This window comes from Microcaecilia unicolor, chromosome 3 (assembly GCF_901765095.1).
Source record: "Microcaecilia unicolor chromosome 3, aMicUni1.1, whole genome shotgun sequence".
Taxonomy (NCBI): domain Eukaryota; kingdom Metazoa; phylum Chordata; class Amphibia; order Gymnophiona; family Siphonopidae; genus Microcaecilia; species Microcaecilia unicolor.
Genome location: NC_044033.1, coordinates 196,906,460 through 196,922,929, shown reverse-complemented (window position 1 = coordinate 196,922,929; position 16,470 = coordinate 196,906,460). Strand labels below are relative to the sequence as shown.

General features: G+C 45.5%; 1 protein-coding gene across 1 annotated transcript in view; it reads right to left on the bottom strand.

The window, feature by feature from the left end:
• LYL1 (LYL1 basic helix-loop-helix family member) overlaps positions 1–16,470 on the bottom strand; it is a 56,770-nt gene that overhangs the window by 20,478 nt on the left and 19,822 nt on the right. The window contains exon 2 of the mRNA XM_030194708.1: positions 12,640–12,759. Coding sequence (XP_030050568.1) covers positions 12,640–12,759 — 120 coding nt within the window. The remainder of the gene's footprint in view (positions 1–12,639; positions 12,760–16,470) is intronic.

Sequence of the window (16,470 nt, the reverse complement as noted above, 5' to 3'; positions counted from 1 at the left end):
CCTCCCGCCTTCTTTCCTCCTCGAAATGCACCACCTGTTCCTCCGATCCCATCCCCACCAACCTACTTAACACCATCTCCCATACTGTCACCCCCTCCATCTGTCGCATCCTTAACCTTTCTCTCTCCACTGTAACTGTCCCTGACACCTTCAAGCACGCCGTAGTCACACCTCTCCTCAAAAAACCATCACTTGACCCTACCTGCCCCTCCAACTACCGCCCCATCTCTCTCTTACCCTTCCTCTCCAAAATACTTGAGCGCGCCGTTCACAGCCGCTGCCTTGATTTTCTCTCCTCTCATGCCATCCTCGATCCAATCCGGTTTTCGCCCTCTACACTCGACAGAAACAGCACTCTCTAAAGTCTGCAACGACCTGCTCCTCGCCAAATCCAGAGGCCACTATTCCATCCTCATCCTCCTCGATCTATCCGCCGCGTTTGACACTGTCAATCATGATTTACTTCTTGCCACACTGTCCTCTTTTGGGTTCCAAGGCTCTGTCCTCTCCTGGTTCTCCTCTTATCTCTCCCACCGCACCTTCAGGGTACACTCTCATGGATCTTCCTCCACTCCCATCCCACTATCTGTTGGTGTTCCCCAGGGATCTGTCCTTGGACCCCTTCTCTTCTCAATCTACACCTCTTCCCTAGGCTCACTGATCTCATCTCATGGTTTTCAGTATCATCTTTATGCTGATGACACCCAGCTATATCTCTCCACACCAGACATCACCGCCAAGGTATCGGCCTGCTTATCCGACATAGCTGCCTGGATGTCCAACCGCCACCTGAAGCTGAACATGTCCAAAACTGGAGCTCCTCGTCTTTCCACCTAAACCCACTTCTCCTCTTCCTCCACTCTCTATCTCAGTTGATAACACCCTCATCCTCCCCATCCCATCTGCCCGCAACCTCGGAGTCATCTTCGACTCCTCCCTCTCCTTCTCTGCGCATATCCAACAGACTGCCAAGACCTGTCGCTTCTTCCTCTTCAACATCAGCAAAATTCGCCCTTTCCTCTCTGAGCACACCACTCGAACTCTCGTCCACGCTCTCATTACCTCTCGCCTTGACTACTGCAACTTACTCCTCACCGGCCTCCCACTTAGCCATCTATCCCCCCTTCAATCCGTTCAGAACGCTGCCGCACGTCTTATATTCTGCCAGAACCGATATACTCATATCACCCCTCTCCTCAAGTCACTTCACTGGCTTCCGATCAGATAGCGCATACAATTCAAGCTTCTCCTCCTTACCTACAAATGCACCCGGTCTGCATCTCCTCACTGCCTCTCTACCCTCATCTCCCCCTATGTTCCCGCCCGTAACCTCCACTCACAGGACAAATCCCTCCTTTCAGCACCCTTCTCCACCACTGCCAACTCCAGGCTCCGCTCATTCTGCCTTGCCTCACCCTATGCCTGGAACAATCTTCCTCAACCCCTATGCCAAGCCCCCTCCCTACCCATCTTCAAATCTCTGCTTAAAACTCACCTCTTCAATGCTGCTTTCGGCACCTAACCTTTCGAGAAATATAGTATGCCCCCCAATCTATCTGCCCTATCAGATTGACTCTACACTTGTCTCTTAGATTGTACACCTGTCTTTTAGATTGTAAGCTCCTTGAGCAGGGACTGTCCTTCCATGTTAAATTGTACAGCGCTGCGTAACCCTAGTAGCGCTTTAGAAATGTTAAGTAGAAGTAGTAGTAGTAGTGTCCGGGGTACCTGCATTCCATGAGTCTCCCCTACTCTCCAACTAGAAGTCTATGATCCATACAGGAGAACAGAAATATGCCAAATTTGAAGAGAGCTCGATGGGTGTCTACACGGTCCAAGGCTTTTTTTTTTTTTAATGTAGCACCTTTTTTGTGGAATAATCTCCTGCACTCTGTACAGGCTGAAATAAATTTCAATAAGTTTAAGGTTATGTTAAAAACCTTATTTTTTAAACAGTCTTTTGATGTTGAATTAGAAGCTACTAGCAGGCTATATCAAGGAGACGGTAAAATTATTTCATACCTGATCATTTTCTTTCCATTAATCCCAACAGATCAATCCATAGACTTGTGAGTTATGTCCCTCTACCACCAGGTGGAGATAGAGAGAACTTCAGAGGTTTACTATATGTGGTCATGTGCAGTCACCTTAACTTCAGTATTCTCTCTATCTAGCAGGTGGATGGTCATGTCTGTGCAGCTCTGGATTGATTGGCTCCTGGCCTGATCCCCTGGGTCTAGTTGAGCTTCTGGGGTCTGAGGACACTTTAGCTTTCTGTAAGACTTCAGAGGAATGATCTGTCCTTCTCTGTTGAGATTGGCTCTTTGTATGAATGTTTTCTTCCTTGACTTTCCTTTTATATCAACAGAGTTCCTGTTTTCTCTTCTTTTTTTTTTATTGATTTTACTTACAAATTGTGAACAGCCTTGTTTTGCAAAAGTGAAGTGGTATTTACTAACTTTTAATAAACATGAACACAAATGTAATTAAAACTTGATCAACAATTGAAAGGGGGTAAAGCACCTGGACTTGACGGGTACACGGCTAAATTCTATAAGATACTGGGACAGGAGCTAAGGCCACTATTAGTGCGGGTAGGGAATGAATGCTTCAAATTAGGGACCCTACCGAGGAGCATGTATGAGGCGGGGATTTCAGTTCTTCCCAAACCTGGGCGAGACCCAACAATATGTGGTTCATATAGGCCAATTTCTCTCATAAATATAGATATTAAAATATTAGCCAAGGTAATGGCAGAGAGGATTAATAAATTTCTCCCTCAGTTAATCCACACGGATCAAGCAGGTTTTATACCTAAGAGACAAGTAGCTGATAACATAAGGAGAACCCTAAATATTGTTTGGGAGGGCCAAAATAGGGAGGAGGCTTTGGTGCTGTTAACAACTGACGCAGAAAAGGCCTTTGATCGGGTTGAGTGGATCTACCTGTGGGAGGTATTAAAAGCCATGGGATTTGGGCCAGGGATCATATCATGGCTAAGGGGATTGTATGCGAGACCTGTGGCCAGGATAAAGGCGAATGGAGGGTATTCAGATCAAGTGCAGATACAAAGGGGTACCAGACAGGGCTGCCCCCTCTCTCCCTTGCTTTTTGCCATTGCGATCGAGCCTCTTGCACAGAAGGTTCGGGAGACAGCTCAAATAAAGGGCCTCTGTGTGGGGGATAGGGAACATAAAATAGCTCTGTTTGCAGACGACATTCTTTTTTACGTGAGTCACCCAGAGGTGTCGTTAACAAACATCTGCAAAGAGATCAAAGTTTTTGGGGAAATGTCTGGATTTAAAGTCAATTATGATAAATCAGAGGTGTTGGGAGTGGTGGGGCCCCCTTCAGATACTGAAGCTATGTTGGAAAAATTTCCCTTCAGGCAAGCTCGGGAGAACTTTAAATATCTGGGCATTTGGATTCCTAGGGACCTAACAAAGTTATATGGATTAAATTACGATCCCCTATTTAGGGAACTGCGCACAGACATGAGTCGATGGAAGAATGGGCTGCTGTCCTGGTGGGGCAGGATAGCGGTGGTTAAGATGAACTTGGTCCCGCGAATGTTGTTTCTTTTCCAAACGTTGCCTTTGGAAGTTCCACCAGTGGTTTTGAATAAATTACAATCAGATATTTCCCGGTTTGTATGGGGGGGTAGGAGAGCAAGAACTTCGAAAAGAATTATGTGGAAGGGAGTAGAGGAAGGGGGAAGAGGACTACCCAACTTAATATGGTACTACCAAGCAGCCCAATTGAAACAAGTGGCGGAGTGGAGTAAAGGAGATAGATCGCCAGTGGCGACCTTAGAGCAAAGCCTGGTTCCAAGGGGTAATTTGGAGAAAGGAGTATGGGGGTCCGGACGGATGTGCAGTTTACTTCAGGGGAATAGTAGTCCCTTTGTGTCACACCTGCAACATACCTGGGATGTATTAAAAAATAAATTCCGGAAGGGGGTGAAAACCTCTACTTTGGCGCATATAACCCATGAAGATGAGTTCCACGCAGGACAAGAGGGGGGGGTATTTCGTGAGTGGAACCGAAAGGGCCTGCGGAGATTTAGGGATCTTATGTCGGATGGGGTAATGCGAGACTTCAAGACATTAAAGAGGAAGTTTGATTTACCAGAATCAGATTATTTTGCATACATACAGGTTAGACATTTCATGACGGGACAGGGGTGGTTGACATCGGACCCGAGGGAAAAGGAGCAATTGGAAAATATTTGGGTGACCCTGGAAGGTGGGAGGAAAGGAATTTCAAGGTTATATAAATACATTAGGGGAGAGAAGATGCTCAAATTGCCCTATATGAATGCATGGGAACGTGATTTAAATATGGAAATGAGTGTGAAGGAGTGGGAGAGGATGTGTTTAGAGGTGAAAAAAGCATCGGTGTGTGTACTAATTAAAGAAAATGCATATAAAGTTTTAAGTAGATGGTATTACACACCCGATAGGCTAAAGCGAATGTATCCTATGGTATCTAATCGATGTTGGAGGTGTGAAGCAGAAATAGGAAATTTCTTACATGTCTGGTGGTCATGTCCTCTTATACAGACTTTTTGGGTGGAAGTTGCTATGCATTTGACGCGCATATTGGACACACAGTTCCCGGTAGAACCTACGTGGTGTTTGTTGGGATGGGGAAATAAAAGGGGCCAGAAGTGGCAGAAGAGGCTTAAAAGACTGGGGTTGGCAGCCGCCAAGCTGGAGATAGCAGCCCATTGGAAACAAAGACTGGGACCTACAATCACAGACTGGACAATGAGAATCAAGAACATTGTGGGCCTAGAACAATTGACTGACAAAAGACAAGGCAGATATAAGCCAGATGCGAAAGAATGGTCTCAAATAGAACGATTATGGAGTAGTGAATTACCTGTATAGGAGATTTTGCCAAGAGGGAATAAGGGGGGAGCAGGGGGGGGGGGGGGGGGAGTTGATTTGGGTGGGAGGGTGGGTGGGTAGGGAGAAAATTATCAAAAAAGATTGTGATTTACAGTTGATGTTGGATTTTATTTGCTGGACATGTCAGAGCAGTCGGTTGGCTGTTCTGGCAATCAGTGTATTTTTTCCATTATGTTGTGTTCAATAAACAATTTCAAATTTAAAAAAAAAACTTGATCAACAAAAAGTTTTTGCCACTTGAAAGCAACTGATTAGAGAACCGAAATCCGTAAGGGTCCGGGACTTTGGGATTCTCTTCCCAGCGATATGAGGGAGATTACTAGCTATTTGAAATGTTGATGTCCCTTAACAACTTGGCTTTTTTAAGGAAATATATTTAATTACTAGTAAAAGAGGCCCATTTCTGAGCAAATGAAACGGGCGCTAGCAAGGTTTTCGTCGCCAACACCCCCTCCTCCCTGCCCAACCCCTTCGTTGTTCTGCCATTGCTCTGCCCTCAACGTCATGACGTTTGACGCGAGGGCGGGGCCCGGAGCGATTTCGCAACCTCCCCGCCTCCCTCCCTGTGAACCTCTTCGTTGTTCTGCCATCAAGGTTTTTGTTGGCAACACCCCCCCCCCCCGCCTCCCTCCCTGCCAACCCCTTCGTTGTTCTGGCATTGCTCAGCCCTCAACGTCATGACGTTTGATGCAAGGGCAGGGCCCGGAGCGATTTCCCACCCCCCCGCCTCCCTCCCTGCCAACCCCTTCATTGTTCTGCCATTGCTCCGCCCTCAAGGGCGGGGCCTGGAGCGATTTTGGTGGCTTCACCACCACGAACCTTCGAACCTTTTTGAAGGAAGTCAGGGCTTGGCTTCACTGACGTCACTGTCTTCAGAACGTTGAAGGTGAGTTTTATATATATAGATGGGGAGTCTTCCTGGCCCTGATGATCAGAAGCAAACGCGGGCGTTAGAAGCTACTGGCACTATAATTGCACCCGTGTTTGCTCCCACCTCATGATCGGAGTCGGTGAGCGCATGAAACGAGCTCGCTGGCTCTGAACGCAAGTAGCATGCAAATGCATGCTAAACAGGGCATTACATATTCCACCCCAATGCTCAGTGGGCAGCGTGCCAAACAAGGTAGCTGCTGCTGCTACTGTTACTGCGGCAAACCCTATGCCAGCTTGGAGCTGGCGTTAGGGTTTGCAGAGCATTGGGGAGGAATGGGAAGCCCTGTCCAGCATGTATCTGCATGCTATCAGGCCTCCCCATCCCACCCTAGGCCAAGAAGACCCCTCCCCCCCCCCCCCCCCCCCCGTCAGCCACTGGACACAGAGGGCTAAAGGTCCAGTGGACCTCCAGCCTCACCCTCACAATACCTTTCTGCTGCCTCCAAAATGGCGACGGCCTGCCTAGTGTATCCTGGGATGTGCTGGGTGGGACTTCCCTACCATAGAAGGGAGAAACTCTGTCTGGGGGAGGGGGATGGAGGCCTCCAGCCCCTATGTTTGACAGGTCTGGGCTTTTTTTTGACAGCCAGGACCTGTCAAACAACTCCTGTGAGGTCCCGCAGGATGATCAAAGCTAACAGCACGCATAAATTTGCACACAATTAGTTTTGATCATGAGGGCTTTAAGTTCCGGTGTTAATTTTTCAGCACTGTTCAGAACAGCGCAGGGAATTTGCTCATCGAGGTCTGGACCCCAAGGATTCCCACAGTTGTTTATTTGTGGACAAGAGTCTGAAGTTGATGTTGTATAAAAAGGGTTTTTACTATGCACTATCCTAATTGGTTTTACATTAACATAACATTTAACATTTAGATTCCGCTAATACCGTGATGTTCTAAGCGGATTACACAGCTTGATAGGCAAAGGAATTACGAAATAGTACAACAGACCCTTTTCCTTTAGGAGATGGAAATGCAAAAATTCCATTAGTACACCTCCCACATTCCTTGCCAAACTGAAATGATAGTGCAGAATATAAATTTTGAAAAAAAAAAAAATATATATATACAAAAATGTATGCAGAACACAAAATAATTTAAACTTAATTCTCCCCTCTATAGGTAACCAGTGTAACCGAATATAAAAAGGTGAAATATGACTAACCTTAGGTAGGGAAAAAATTAATCTAACAAGTATTTTGGATTGTTTATAGTTTTATTTTCATATGATGATAATGATAATTGTCTTTCAAACTGTAAAATATTCTTAAGATGACTGTTCCTGATTTTATTACTTTTGCAATCCGCTTCTTTGTTTAGCAAGTATAAATGTTTAAATTAAATTCAAAGCCTTGTGGAGAAACACATGGAATTTTTTTTTTGGGGGGGGGGGCAGGGCTGCTCTTTTATCGTGAATAACATTTCAACATTTAAAGAAGCAAAGACGTGGCTGGGACTTTGGCAGAAAGACTGCTATGGCGCTTCCATTTAAAGTCGTCCTTGGGGACATTCCCTTTGCAGAGTGAAAAAGAAACTGATTTAACACTGGTTTAAAAAAAGATCTGTTGCAAAAACTAAGAAGAGGAGTGTGGTAGCCGTGTTAGTCCACTCTTAAGGTTATCAATAGAAATCAAACAAAATAAAACATGGAAAAGAAAATAAGATGATACCTTTTTTATTGGACAAAAAAACTAAGAATAAACTCACATGGAAATGACAAAAAGATGAATTCTGACATATAACTGAAGCTTGATATAGAAATATTGATATATATTACAATTCATCCAAACAGACACAAAAATGTCTTATAAAAATCTTAGAGAGAAACCAAAGAATAAATACAAGCCCAGCATCCTGTTTCCAACAGTGGCCAATCCAGGTCACAAATACCTGGCAAGGTCCCAAAAAAAGTTCAATACATTTTATGCTGCTTATCCCAGAAATAGTGGACTTTCCCCAAGTCCATTTAATAATGATCTATGGACTTTTCCTTTAGGAAGCCGGCCGAACCTTTTTTAAACTCTGCTAAGCTAACCGTCTTTACCACATTCTCTGGCAACAAATTCCAGCGTTTAATTACATGTTTAGTGAAGAAATATTTTCTCCGATTCGTATTAAATTTGCAAAAGCATTAAAATGCAAAGAGCAGTAAAACAAAAACATGACCCTCTCTGGGGAAAGGTGACTAAAGTAGCAGATCCAAAGAGTGGAGAATGGACCACGTCGTGGGACCATAAGCAATCTGCAAAACATTGCATGTTTGAACTTCTGTAACTTTAACTTTTTCACATAACAGGATGGGGGTTTGAACGGTTGCATTTACTCTAACAGAATTCATTAAACCTTATTTTTTTAGTCACCTTTTCCCAGAGATGGTCCCAAATAAATTATCTATTTCGATAAAAGATAAAATTGATTAACAAAAGATAACAGCCCTCTATAAACTAAACCTCCTAAGCCAACACATTGCTACAGGAGCCCAGCGAGATGAGGGGGGGCTCTGAGCCCATGTGTTTTCTGTAGTAGAAAAGGTGCCGGGTTATCCTTCAGCAAAGGAGATGGCATTATATACAGGGAAAGGGGGATGGGATTGGATATAATGAAAGGAGTTTACATATTATATACAAAGAAAGGGGATGGGATTTGATATTCTGCTTTTCTGTGGATGCAATGAAAGCAGTTTACTAAAAAGGTCCTTATTTGTACCTGGGGCAATGGAAGGTTAAGCTGCGGAGGGACTTGAACCCCGATCCGCTTACAGTGGGGTAAACACCGAGGGACCTGCTCCCCCACAAACCAGCCACAGACTCTAGGAAAAGGCAGCCCTGATCTGCAGAGTCTGGTCTCTTTCATTAATTCAATAGGAAGAGGTGCCAGTACTCAGTACCCCCTGAAAAAAGCCCTGCACTGAACTATACTTTTCCACTCGAGTACAAAAATACCCAACGGAAAGGAGGCAGCCAGCATTTTCTTGAGGGATTTTTACATTTTTCTGTTTTTTTTTTTTTTGGGGGGGGGGGGGGGAATAGCTGGAGAGGTGTGCTTTGGAATTTTTTATTCTGCTCCTTCAAACCTCCATAGTCATAGTTTGTCTCGTGAACCATTGCTTTCTTGTCATTTTTGTCTCAAAAAAATATATGAAGGTGCTCCTTCTCCCAGAAACCAAATTTCTCTCTCTCTCCTTCCCTCTCATGAAATTTGGATTTCTCCTCTTCACCTCCCTGTTTTTCTGGATATGAGAAACGTATCTCGGTGATGAAGGACGGTTTGCTGTCCCCAGTGGTCAGGTTTGAGGGGAAATCGTCATCTTTTGAAGTTTGTGACCAGACATATAATTAGTATCTGCTTGCTTTCTATCCTGGAAGAATTGTTTCTGCAAACTGTTTCCAATGTTCATTGAGTTTATAAATAAATCGCCAACATCTCTCTAGCAGGAGAGAGGCAGGACTGGGATCTGGACCTCCCTCCCTCCCTCCCACAGAGACCACGGAGGGGAGCTGAGCCCAGGCCATGTGGCAAGTGGCTGTGAACAGGCTTCCCTCTCTATTCCCTTTTACAGTTTGGGCGTTTAGGCACGCGAGGCCATTTCTCCATGCACAGGTGACATGCGGTCGAGCCCAGATCTTCTGAGGTGGAATCTTCCCCCCCCCCCCCCCCCCACCGAAGGCCCTTTAAATATTGTTCCTTAGAGGCCCATATTTGAACTTATGGCCTTCTCCTGCATATCAGTGACTGACTTTTGAAAGGAGAAACTCATACAAAGGGCCAAAGCTGCTTGGTTTCATCCTCATCTGATGGGGGAGAGTGCAGATGCAGTGGGGGGGGGGGGGGGGGTGGCTAGAATAGAGAAAGTGGAGCCCCAAAATGCAGGATAACTAGGACGGATCTCTCCTTGGGGTGCTCAAGCAGTGCTCCAAATTTTGCTAGAAACCTCCAAACACCGTTCTGTTTTTTTTTCCAAATTTTGAGGACACTTTGTTGTCTCTTCCATAGGAATATAAGAATAGCCATACTGGGTCGGACCAATGGTCTAAATAGCCCAGTATCCTGCTTCCAACAGTGGCCAATCCAGGTCACAACTACCTGGCAGAAACCCAGTTAGTAGCAAGATTCCAGAACCCCAAAGAGTTAACAAGATTCCGGAATCTCAAAGAGTAACAACATACCAGGCAGAAACCCAGTTAGTAGCAAGATTCCAGAACCCCAAAGAGTTAACAAGATTCCGGAATTTCAAAGAGTAACAACATTCCAAGCAGAAATCCAATTAGCAGCAACATTCCAGAACCCCAAAGTGTTAACAAGATTCTGGAATCTCAAAAAGTGTTAACAAGATTCTGGAATCTCAAAGAGTAACAACATTCCAGGCAGAAACTCAATTAGCAGCAACATTCCAGAACCCCAAAGAGTTAACAAGATTCCGGAATCTCAAAGAGTAACAACATTCCAGGCAAAATCCAAGTTAGTAGCAAGATTCCATGTTACTAATCCTAGGGACAAGCAGTGTCACACCATAGAGCGATACAGAGGCATTATAAGGTTCTTGGTCGTATTTTGCATCCCTTTCCTAATAATTCCTAGTATCCTCTTTGCTTTTTTGGCCGCTGCCACACACTGGGAGAAGATTTCAGCGTATTGTGTACAACAACACCTAGATTTTTTTGTTGGGTGCTGACCCCCAAGGTTGACCCCTAGCATTGGATAATTATCATTTGGATTATTCCTCCCAATGTGCATCACTTTGCATTTGTGTGCATTAACTGTCATCTGCCATTTGGATGCCCAGTCTTCCAGTTTCCTAAGGTCTTTCTGCAATTTTTCACAGTCCACATGTGTTTTGACAACCTTGAATAGTTTTGTATCATCTGCAAACTTAATCATCTCATCATTCCAGTTTTCCAGATCATTTATAAATATGTTAAATAGCACTGGTCCCAGTACAGATCCCTGTGGTACTCCACTGTTCACCCTCCCTCCATTGAAAGAAAAGAGCATTTAACCAGCAAGAAGAAGGGAACTTTGAAATGTGCTACAGCAGGGGAGTTTCTAGGTGCAATTTTTGCTGTTCATATAAGAGTCCCAAAAAGGGAGCTGGAAAGTACTGCTTTGAAAACAGAGCTTTTGAGAACTGCATTTTCCATTACAGTGATTTCTTAATGTATATATAACTCACTGGGTGATGGGTTTTCACCAGGTTTAATAGAGGACAAACGATTAACAGTTATAGAGAGGTCTGGATTTGAGAAAGATTTTTAAGGCCTGTAAGAGGTCCTTTTCATACTTATCGCATATTATGAAATATTTATGGAGGAAGATATTTGTGCAGTGCTGTTTTTCCCATTATTAGCTTTTCTGTTTAATTTTGTGGACACCATGATAGGAATGAACCTCAGTCCTAAGCCAGGGTACGTGGAGTCTGATCTCAGTCTCTCAAATTTACTGCTAATGCTCGCCAGAGAATTTGCATCATGCCAAAAAGAGCTTGTAAGATGTAACTTTGAAAGAACCTTCATAAGTTGCTTATCCATCACGCTGGAGCACCAAAACTATTTCTGCATCTTTCTGCCACACACATTTTCTTGTTCCAGACTACTTGCAGAGAATAAACATATCCTCTGTCTTCTCCGTGTGTAAAGCGTGTAAAGAGACCTTGCAAACATGACACAGGAGAATAAACATGTCCTTTCTCTTCTCCGTGTATAAAGTGTGTAAGGACGCCTTGCAAACATGACACACTGACAATAAACATGTCCTCTCTCCTGTTCATGTGTAAAGCGTGCAAGGAGACCTTGCAAACATGACACACATTGACTAAACATGTCGTCTCTCCTGTCCATATGTAGAGATGTGTCACACCATTTAAACACAACATGCAGAGAATAAACATGTCCTGTTCATGTGTAAAGCACATAAGGAGGCCTCACAAACATGACGCACAGAGAATAAATGTGTCTTCTGTCCCGTCCATGTATAAAGCGTGTAAGGAGGCCTTGCAAACATGTCCTCTCTCCTGTCCACATGTAGAGACATGTAAGGAGAGCATGCAAACACAACGCACTGAGAATAAACATATCCTCTCTCCTGTCCATGTGTAAAGCATGTAAGGAGACCTTGCAAACATGACACACAGAGAATAAATGTGTTCTCTCTCCCGTCCGTGTATAAAGCGTGTAAGGAGGCCTTGCAAACATGTCCTGTCTCCTGTGAACATGTAGAGACGTGTAAGGAGAGCATGCAAACACAACACATGGAGAATAAACATATCCTCTCTCCTGTCCATGTGAAAAGCATGTAAGGAGACCTTGCAAACATGACACACAGAGAATAAATGTGTCCTCTCTCCTGTTCGTGAGCACTATCTGTGAGAGGGTTCAAATCCCATCGATGCTCCTGCAACCTTGGGCAAGTCGCTTAGCCCTCCGGCGACAGGGAACTATCTACTGTATCTGTCTGTAACACCAATTGAACTTCTGAATCCAAAGCGATAAATCTCTATCTGTGCCCCCAGGATGAAAGCGTACATACGTCGGGTGTCAGTTTCAGCTACAGAAAAGTGAGAATTCAAAGAAACTTACATTAAATTATATTCTGCAAACTTCTCTCTCAGCAGGAGAGAGACCCTCTCTCTACCACTACTGTGTGGCTGTTCATGGCTCCACGAATGAGATGCTGGATGCCACATGTGAAGGTGTGTGCTGTATAAAGACATGTGCGCTCCCTGGACAGACACTGACTGATCTCCCTATTCATGATGAACAGCAGTGATGGATGCAGCAGGTAAACAGCCAACGCTTACCCGAGCACTGTGGCCGAACATGGGATGTGGCTCTGGCGGCTGCTGTCCAGCTCGGTCCTCGGTCTCCATTCTGTTTTCTCCTGCGTGCTCCTTTAGCACATGGGCGGCAGGGCAGAGAGCCTGGAACCGGGGGGGGGGGGGGGGGGGGGGGGGGGGGTATGGCAGGGAGGGGAGCGGCGCAGACTCCCTGCGGACTGCAGGTGGGGGGGGGGAGGCTGGGCTGTGAGGTTGCTCCCTCTGTTTGTAAAAGATTTCCTCTCTGCCTGGCCAGAGGATGCTCTGTTGCTGGCTGATAAGCTCGCCTGAGCCGCATGGGCAGCGCTGATAAGGAAGCCCCCAGTGGACCCAGCCTAGCAGGGTCTTGGAAAAGGGACAAGAGGAAGCCAGCACTTGATTGGAATAACACAACTGACAGAAGCTAACAAAGAGTAACAGGAGCAGCCGCACAGCCAGGGCCAAGGTGCTTAAAGGCACAGAACGAGGCAGTCTGGTATAGTAAATGCAGACCTAGTACCCATAACATGACACTCCTAGACCTGCTCCCACACACCCACAGCTCTGTTAATGCACCTCAGGACTGCCTTGCAGCTATTCCAGTGGTGAGACCTCACACACACCCAGAGCTCTGCCAGTGCACCTCATTCCTGTCCTGCAGCACCCCCTGCTATTCCAGTATGAGACACTCGCACACACAGCTCTGCCAATGCACCTCACTCCTTCCATGCAGCACCTCCTGCAGTTCCAGTACTGAAACCTTCTAACACAGCTCTGCCAATGCACCTCACTCCTACCCTGCAGCACCCCCTATTCCAGTAATGAGACCCTGATCCTCATACACAAGTGTACGTCTCACGCACCTCATTCCCACCCTTTTATTCCAATACTGAGACCTGTGCAAAGGTTTTAGGTGCCCTAAGCAAACCTTCAGGCTTCTGCCCCTCTGAATTAGACTGCAGGCCCTTGTCTCCCCCTCGCGATTCTGATAATAAATTTCAACAGTCATGAACACCCTAAACATCATCCTTCCCAGAACAATCCTGTAAAAACAAAGCAATTGGACGTCATGTTTTCAAAATATCCAATTCTGTTGCCAGTTTACCAATACAGATCTTCATTTCTATCCCAGTAAACTCAGTCCCCGCGCTCTCTCTTTTCTGCTGAACTCTCCTCTGCTATTTTCAGTCCCCGCGCTCTCTCTTTTCTGCTGAACTCTCCTCTGCTATTTTCAGTCCCCGCGCTCTCTCTATTCTGCTGCACTCTCCTCTGCTATTTTCAGTCCCTGCGCTCTCTCTATTCTGCTGCACTCTCCTCTGCTATTTTCAGTCCCAGCGCTCTCTCTATTTTGCTGCACTCTCCTCTGCTAGTTTCAGTCCCCGCGCTCTCCGTATACTGCTGCACTCTCCTCTGCTATTTTCAGTCCCCGCGCTCTCTATTCTGCTGCACTCTCCTCTGCTATTTTCAGTCCCTGCGCTCTCTCTATTCTGCTGAACTCTCCTCTGCTATTTTCAGTCCCTGCGCTCTCTCTATTCTGCTGCACTCTCCTCTGCTATTTTCAGTCCCCGCGCTCACTCTATTCTGCTGCACTCTCCTCTGCTATTTTCAGTCCCCGTGCTCTCTCTATTCTGCTGAACTCTCCTCTGCTATATTCAGTCCCCGCGCTCACTCTATTCTGCTGCACTCTCCTTGCTATTTTCAGTCCCCGAGCTCTCTGTATTCTGCTGCACTCTCCTCTGCTATTTTCAGTCCCCGCGCTCTCTATTCTGCTGCACTCTCCTCTGCTATTTTCAGTCCCCGCGCTATTCTGCTGCACTCTCCTCTGCTATTTTCAGTCCCCGCGCTCTCTGTATTCTGCTGCACTCTCCTCTGCTATTTTCAGTCCCCGCGCTCACTCTATTCTGCTGCACTCTCCTCTGCTATTTTCAGTCCCCGCGCTCTCTGTATTCTGCTGAACTCTCCTCTGCTATTTTCAGTCCCCGCGCTCACTCTATTCTGCTGCACTCTCCTCTGCTATTTTCAGTCCCCGCGCTCTCTCTATTCTGCTGAACTCTCCTCTGCTATTTTCAGTCCCTGCGCTCTCTCTATTCTGCTGCACTCTCCTCTGCTATTTTCAGTCCCCGCGCTCACTCTATTCTGCTGCACTCTCCTCTGCTATTTTCAGTCCCCGCGCTCTCTCTATTCTGCTGAACTCTCCTCTGCTATATTCAGTCCCCGCGCTCACTCTATTCTGCTGCACTCTCCTTGCTATTTTCAGTCCCCGAGCTCTCTGTATTCTGCTGCACTCTCCTCTGCTATTTTCAGTCCCCGCGCTCTCTATTCTGCTGCACTCTCCTCTGCTATTTTCAGTCCCCGCGCTCTCTCTATTCTGCTACAGCCTCCTCTGCTATTTTCATTCTAGTGGGGTCTCCTCTGGCATTTTCATTCCTTGCTGCCGGCTGCTGTTGGAAGAGCGCTGACTACTCAAGGAGGTGGAAATCTTCAGCTGGCGAGGTTTGTGGATCCCTGCCAGCTGAGAGATTTTAATATTTTGGGTTGGCAGGAGGCCGTGAAGGGGCATGAATTTTGAGCCTACCTGCCCACCCACCTGGGGTCTGGCCCACTCAAACTCTACCAGTTGGATCCACAAACTTGGATGCCTAAATAGAAACGCTGCTGCACAATGCGATTACAGAGAAGCATCACATCCAAGTGTCTTAACTGCTAGGCCAGTACTCGGCAGTACTGTATATCGCGAGCGCATAAGTCACAAAGTTTACATATTATATACAAGGAAAAGGGATGGGATTTGATATAATGAAAGCGGTTTATATATTATATACTCGGAAACGGGATGGATTTGTTATTCTGCCTTACTTTGGTTACAGTTAAAGCAGTTTACGTATTATATACAGGGAATAGGGAAGGAATTTGATATAATGAACGCGGTTTACGTATCATATACAGGGAATAGGGAAGGGATTTGATATAATGAAAGCGGTTTACTTATCATATACAGGGAATAATATAATTGTAATTATAAATACTATGTAAGCCGCACTGAACCTGCAATGTGTGGGAAAGTGCAGGGTACAAATGTAATAAATAATAATAATAATGAAAGCGGTTTACATATCATATACAGGGAATAGGGAAGGGATTTGATATAATGAAAGTGGTTTACGTATTATATACAGGGAAAAGGGAAGGGATTTGTTATTCTGCCTTTCTGTAGATACAATTTAAGTAATTTACTATACAGGTTCTTATTTTGTACTTGGGGCAATGGAAGGTTAAGTGACTTGCCCAGAGTCACAAGGAGCTGCAGTGGGACTTGAACCCAGATCCCGCTGATCTCACTGCCCTAACCATTGGGCTACAGTGAGGTGAACACCGAGGGACCTGCTCCGACTAGAATCTATAAATGCTGCCTGAGAAAATGGCGCCAAAAATATTTCCGCCTAGGCCTATTCTTTAAAGCGTGTCTAGATTTAAGCACAGTGTTTAGAACATGCCTAGCCGGTTTATAGAACACGCCTAGCGGCTGTGCCTGCGCCTGACTCTAGGTACATTTGTTTACGCCAAGTAAAACTCGGTGCAAATACCGGCGCCCCCTTTTGGGCAGTGTGCATTAGAATTTACGTGCATGGCTTTACAGAATACGCTTAGCAAGTTGGGCACATAAATTCTAATTAATGACAACTAGTATCAATTGCTTGTTAGGTGGCAGTTATCGGAGCTGACTGGTTTGTTAAGTAATTAAATTGCGCATACAAATCCAGAGTTGCGTGCTCAATTTTGTTTCTGCTATATAGAATCCGGGGGAAAGTACGTAACTAGAAGGAGGTGTGGACAGGG